Source organism: Vicugna pacos, chromosome 3, assembly GCF_048564905.1.
Source record: "Vicugna pacos chromosome 3, VicPac4, whole genome shotgun sequence".
Taxonomy (NCBI): Eukaryota; Metazoa; Chordata; class Mammalia; order Artiodactyla; family Camelidae; genus Vicugna; species Vicugna pacos.
The window spans coordinates 2,700,804-2,707,749 of NC_132989.1; the positions used below are offsets into that span (position 1 = coordinate 2,700,804).

At 40.1% G+C, this 6,946-nt stretch overlaps 1 protein-coding gene across 1 annotated transcript; it reads right to left on the reverse strand.

Annotated features, from left to right (window-relative positions):
• Nucleotides 1-1,083: 1,083 nt before the first annotated feature.
• On the reverse strand, nucleotides 1,084-2,013 carry LOC102526681 (olfactory receptor 2T27-like). Its single transcript, XM_006218762.2, has one exon. The coding sequence runs from the start codon at nucleotides 2,011-2,013 to the stop codon at nucleotides 1,084-1,086; it is 930 nt and encodes a 309-aa protein (XP_006218824.2).
• Nucleotides 2,014-6,946: the final 4,933 nt, after the last annotated feature.

The window sequence follows — 6,946 nt, forward strand, 5'->3', positions numbered from 1 at the left end:
GTCAAGTTCTAGTATATCTGGAAGCTGTTGAGTCTACAGTAGGTACCCCTTAATTCATTTAATAGACATTTATACAATGCATACTATGTACTGTGTATCAAACTTTTTAAGAGACTGGGGCTACAGCAGTGAACAAGACAGGAAAAATCCCTACCCTGATGGGGTCTACTTTTTGGTAGGGATAAATATGATACATAAATAAAGACATCAATGCTGTACCAGATAGTAACAATCAGTAAGAAGAAAAAAATTGGCAGGGAAAAGAGACGTAAAATATTGGAAGATTAAAATTTTAGATACGGTGACCTGGACTTTTGAATAGGTACCCAGAGGAAGTGAAGGGGAAAGCATTCTAGTTTAAGGGAAGAGGGGAGGAGGAAGTGGGTTGGTGATATACACTTAATCCATCTTGTGCTTACTGTAGCTGGAGTGGAGCAAAGGAGAGAAAGAGAGTAGGAGGCGAGTTAAAAGGACTAACTGTGCATTGTATGCTAGCACATCTGTGACAAATTCTAGTGTAACCATGAGGTCAGAGTGAAACTTTATTAGACTGAACAAAAATATGAAATAAAGGCAATAGACAATTGTTCCTTAATAATTGTCAAAGTAATGAATGTGCTTTTCACTCAGTCAAAAGAAATAACATTAATCTGGAGAAAACAGTTCTTCCTGGAGAAAGTGAATGTCCCTGTCTTCCTCCTTTGTTCTACTCTCAGACCAGGTGGATAGTCAGTCAGAAATTAGAATAAGCAGTCCCAGCTTTCTCTGTCTCTGTGATGCTAGAAAACAGAGTGACAAGAACCTTCATCCACTGTTGTGGGTGGATTATAAGAAAGAATATACATGCTTTCATCTACTTGCTACCAAAGTCTTTTTTCTCCAAATGTTTCTACGTAGTATGCATTGTATAATGAACCCAGTTATTTCATTTCAAACACAATAATGTAACTGGAGATTCAATGCCCATGCCGAAAATAGTCTGTGTTCCTAAATAGGAATTCTGCGTCAATGAAGAAATATGGAAGCCGGGAGCCTTGACTGCCACGTTGAAACTAATTTTTATGGCAGTGATTATTTCTCAAACTACTTGGATAGGAGGTTCTTCCTCAAGACCTTCCTCAGAGCCCGCGCCACCTCCTTGTTCCTCAGGCTGTATATAAGGGGGTTCAGCATGGGAGTAAGTATAGTATAGAGCACAGAAAGACCTTGATCCAGTGCTGGGGTGTGGGAGGAGCCAGGGGTCATGTACACCACCATGCCTGGCGCCAGGTAGAGACTCAGGTGAGACGAACACGTGGCCAGGACTTTGTTCCTTCCCTCAGGAGAGTTCATCCTGAGAACAGTGAGGAAGATTCGAATGTAGGAAGCCATTATGAGGCTAAAGGGGATGAGGATAAATACGATACTTACCACAAAAACTACCATCTCATAATCTGAAGTGTCCTCACAGGATAGCTTCAGGATGGCTGGCATCTCGCAGAAGAAGTGGTTTATCTCCTTCAGACCACAGACCGGGAAGTGCATGGTGTAGATGGTTTGAGTGAGTGAATTCAGAGCACCCCCAGCCCATGAGGCCACAGCCATCAGCACACAAACCTTAGAGGTCATGGTGACTGTGTAGCGCAGCGGGTTACAGACAGCCACAAATCGGTCATAGGACATGAGGGTTAGAAGGATACACTCAGCACCACCTAGACTCAGGCAGAAGAACATTTGGACACCACAGCCAATGAAAGAGATGCTGTGCTGCCCTGAATAATGGTTGATGACCATCTTAGGAACCGAACTGGAGATGTAGAGCAAGTCGATGAGGGAGAGCTGGCTGAGTAAGAAGTACATAGGAGTGTGGAGGTGGGCATCTACCCAGATCAGGAAGATGAGATCAGAGTTCCCTGTGAGGGCGATAATGTAGACCAGAAAGATGAGGTAGACCAGGAGACTGGCATGTCGGAGCTCAGGGAAGTGGCCCAAGAGGATGAAATCTGTGGTGGATGTGTTATTTCTTTTTGTCATATCTCAGCCTACTCTGTGGCAGCTAATGTGTAGTAGGAGAAGAACACAGGCCATCTGTTAAAACTTATGCCCAGTCACCAGCCTATATTTTTTGACGAGCTTTTTTCCTATCCATTCTTTTTACATCGTAGCAGACGAAAATGATATTTAAAACACCTTGAGGTGCTTCTGGGTTGGTGAACATGTGGAGATTTGGGGAGAGTGGCAAATTCAAATAGGGCACGGAACGTCCACACCCCTCCTCACATATCATGCCATACACATCTTTTCCTTCTGGATGTTCATCTGTATCCTTTATCACATCCTTTTATGATAAACCAGTAATCTGGTTTTAAAAATGAGTTTTACTAGTCTTAAACTTATTTTTTTGAAAAATACTAAACGTTTATCATTTCATTCTACTATTTAGAAATTGCTTCATATCTACACAGTTATAGTACTCGGCCAAGAATTAAAAATCCATTATTTGGAATTTCCTGGGACAATGAAGTGCTATATTTTTGTCTTCTTTTAGTTTTTGACTTACCAGTGGGAACATTTCTCCAAATGTCTCAAATAGATCCTCTCCTCCTCTGTCTATATTATCTCCTTTGTCAATCTCTTGTGGCCCCCAAAGGGCAGGACCCGCTGCATATTTTACATGGCAAAGTGAAAATGGAGTGCCCTTTGTTCAAAATGATTAAAAATTTCAACACAGCAACATCAGAGCATTAAACCACACATGAGGTCCTGCTAATTACAGAACGTAGTATGACTGCATGAATGAAACTGATTTCATTCACTCCTGATTTCACAGGGTCAAGCTCTCAGAACCACATGTTAAACTGGCCTCCTCTGAGCTCATTTCTGTGTTTCCAACCACTTCTTAAACATCTTCACCACATACCCTGCCAACACTTCTGATTCATCAATGCCCAAACTGAACTCTACCTCCATCTCATACTATTTGACTGTTTCTGCCATCACCTTCCCGTTAACACAAACATGCAGGCTTATAACCTTGAGAACACTTTCGATTTCCTTTCCTTCTATATTTCATTACTTACTTGGCCTTGCCGTATTAATGTCTCTTAGACTCTTCCCTCTTTTCCAAACATATTATTTCATTCAATTCTAAGCCTTCAGTGCCCCGTCTCCTGACTGTTCAATCTCCTTCTCCTTCAAACCATAATCATCTTAAGTCATAGCTGTTATTAAATTACTCCTGAGATCAACTTCTGAGATATTCTCCATAAGTTAGTGAATTAAGCTCTGTGCTGTTTATATTGGCATTTAAATGCTCAACAAGTTTGTCACTAACTTACGAGGTCAATTTTTTTTGTACTATAATAAATTGTCCCCTTATAACAACTTAAACCACAATCTCATGAAATGTCACATCTGTCAATCTCCATGCATTTACTTATAGTTTCCCTTTTATTTAGGCCAATCCCCCTCCAATACAACCTGTATCAAATCCTTCGCATCATTTAATTTCCTGATTATTTGTCAGCATCTCTCTGAAGTCATCTCAAAACTCTCTACATCCCCTGCCAAGTCAAAAAGCAGTCTCTTCCTCCTCTAAATTTTGGCAGCACACGTTAATCTGTCCCATCAGTGGTACATACAGATTTTACCTACCCTTTTAAATATTTCATTCCCCTTGAATTGCAGCAGTTTGTAATAGAAAAGTAACTTTTATATATATCAATCTTTCAATACAATTTAATAGGGTGGATCATAAAATGGATGAGTGTAGTAGAAAGTGTTGGAATGTAGACATTTCAAGATTATTATGTCCCTGCTATTTTGTGAACTTAATTAAAGTCAAAAGCTGTTGCAGAGCAAAGGAAATCATTGACAAAATGAAAAAACGACCTACTGAATGGGAGAAAATATTTCCAAATGATATGATCGATAAGGGATTACTACCCAACATATATAAAGAGCTCATACAACTCAAAATCAAAAAATGAAAGGTTACTTTCACAAGCTCAGTTCTCAGGAGTTATGTCTGCCTGCTGTCAGATATCATTCAAACCTAGAGTTAAAATAACTTATGGAAAAAGGAGTTGAGTAAGGATTTGGAGGAGAAAGAGAAGGAGGTGGAAGTGGAGTTAAAAGAAGTAAAAGAAGAGGAGGAGCAAAAAGATGTTAGAAAAAGTCAAGGAGAAAGAAGAGAAAACAATTGTCAATGAAATAATGCCCAATTTTATTCTTTTGAGGCATTGTCAGTACATACCATAGATGTTAATACTATGAAAGCTCTGGGCCACTTTGGATGCTTCTCAGGACCTGGGTCTCTCTACTCAATGTTCAGTATCATTTATGTAAATCAATCAACTGGTTAATTAGATGTTTATTTTAACAAACTGTCTTTATGGTTCTTTGTCATGATCGAAATATAGTTTGTGAGAAATGTGTTTCTTCTAATAAGAATGATAGTTAATTAGTTTCAGAGAATCTATTTTCTAAATCACAAAAATATTAATTTATAGAATCAGAACGCTCACTGTGACAAAATCTTACTACTTTTTAATGACTTAATTGTACCTTTTTATCAAGAAATCAGAGCTTTCCACGAGGAGAGTTGGGGTTGGTGCTTAGCTAGATAAATACACGCACTCAGATCTTCCACGTGGTGAGAGTTATTATTCATCCGCTTAATTCCAACTGTCCACCTGCTTCCAAGCTTAGCAGTAGAACTGGACCAAATCCTGGAATCCCGCAGCCAGATCCTACTTCCAAAAGCAGTCGATATGACGTTTCCAGTTTGCCTAACTCTTTAGAACTAGAATGTGTTGTTGAAATCACTGCCCATTTATCACCAACAAATAGAAAAGAAGTCCCCTGCTCTTGGGTCGCTAGTTTTTCACTGAGGTTAATTCCTGTTGGTCATTTTATACCGTAGGAACAGGAAAACAGGTGGGTGAGGCACGATAGAAATGGAGAATAAGTGAATAATGCAATTGATGAGGAAGAGGAGAAAGGAAGAAGAGGAGAGAAATAACTGGGCTCGTACCAAACATTTCTACCCCGAGCATCAGTGGCCTGTGTGTCCTCTCTATAGAATCCTATGATGCTTATCACCCGGCTGCTTCTGGAGGAAAACATGTTTAGAACACTTCCCTGAGCCTCATCCAGAGCTGAGTTCCTCCCCGAATCATCTTAATCCCCACTGGAGGGAAAGCAGAGTAAGAGGTGGGGCTGATGCAGAGAGATTCTTCTCATTATTCCATCGTGTAGAGATGGATCCTGGAGCCTGGTGCCACGGGAGACCTAACCTAATGGGACCAGAGAATGGGGTGGGACATAGGACATTTACCGGCACTGTGGAAGTCATCCAATCCAACTGCCCACCAAAGAATGCAATCATTGCAACAACAGACCCAAGAAAGCAAATGGCAAGAATTGGTTTACCAAGCATTAAGCAGTACCTCCTAAAGATGCCGCAAATATTAATTTGAGAAATAGGTTCATAATGTCAGGATTAGTTTCATTTTTTGGTGAAGCGAAACAGAGGCACAGCCAGGTATGTAATTTCCCATACAGCTATCAGGGAGCAGAGTCAGGTTTCAGATCAGGTCCGTGGGCGGCTCTGCAGCCTGGATCTACTGCCTGTCAAATGCCATAGAGCAGCTCAAGAGTGTTTCCCTTCTTATAAACTGCTTTCATGATGGCCCACAATGAGTAGGGACACCTGAGTGCTGAGAACAAGAGGATGGGGGAATGGAGGTGTTGGAAAGGTGAAACGTGCTACAGGTTGGTTAGAAATGGCACAGATAGCGATAGTGATGTCAGCTGAGCAGTAAGAGGATGGTGCAAATGGGCAAAGCACTGAAGTGAGACGGAAAAAAATGAGAGGCTGCAGAAATGTTGATAAGGGGCCTTGACAGGTGGCTGAAGGAAGGAATGATTGCGCCTGATAATGTAAGGAAGTATTAGTTTCTTAATATTTCTAAAGAAGTTAACAGTTTTCAAACAGTCCTTTGTAATAAATCATTATTCTCACCTTTTTTCAATTTTAATTTCTATCTATGCATCTGTCTCCACCACTAGTCCATGAGTTTCTTGAGTGCTGTGACCACATCTCAATTATCTTGATAAACTCCATACTTAATATTATTCCTGGAACATGAAAGATGCTAGTAAATGACTGAAAATGAATAAACCACAACTCTATGAAGAAAATAATATTATTATCTCTACCTTTCAGACAAGGCAACTGATGCAGAAAGATTCAGATATTTGCCCAAGTTTTTGCAAGTATGCGACATATCCTGAGTCCCTATTTTGTCATGTCATGGTTCTATTTTTCATCTCTATTTCCAGAGCATTGAGCAGGTAATGAGAACACCAGAAGTGTGACCCAAGGTGTATTTGTGCTGTCAAGGTGACCTCACATGACTCATTTGCTGCTATGCAGTAAAATATAGCCTGAGAAAAAGATAAACTAGACGGTGTCCATATATTTTTAGAGCTTTAATTATGAAAACACTCTAACAGAGATCAAAAGTGGCAGGAATTTTTTTTGTAAAGGTATTAGCTACTTAGAGAGGGGCTGAAAATAAAGTACAGGTTGATTGACTACTATTACAGCCGTTCACATATTTCTGCCTCTGTCCCCAAGCCCCGACTCAGTTGTCTGTGTCTGATGGCTGGAATTTCATGCATCACAGGATGCTTATAATGATTTTTAAAAATGTCAAGAAAATGACCAACCTCAGGAGATTGTTGTAGCAAGTTCATAATCTTTTAAGCTTATTCAAGTCCGGCAGATCTTTTTTTTTTTCCTTATAAAAGCTGGTTTTCATTATGTTGATAACTGGGTGGTGACTATCCTCACAAAGAGACACTTTGTGCCTCTAAGGAATAAAAACATACACAGCTAATGTGATATTGACAGAGATCAACGTATCTTCACTTCTACCGGTTCGCAGGCTTGGCCCTGGGG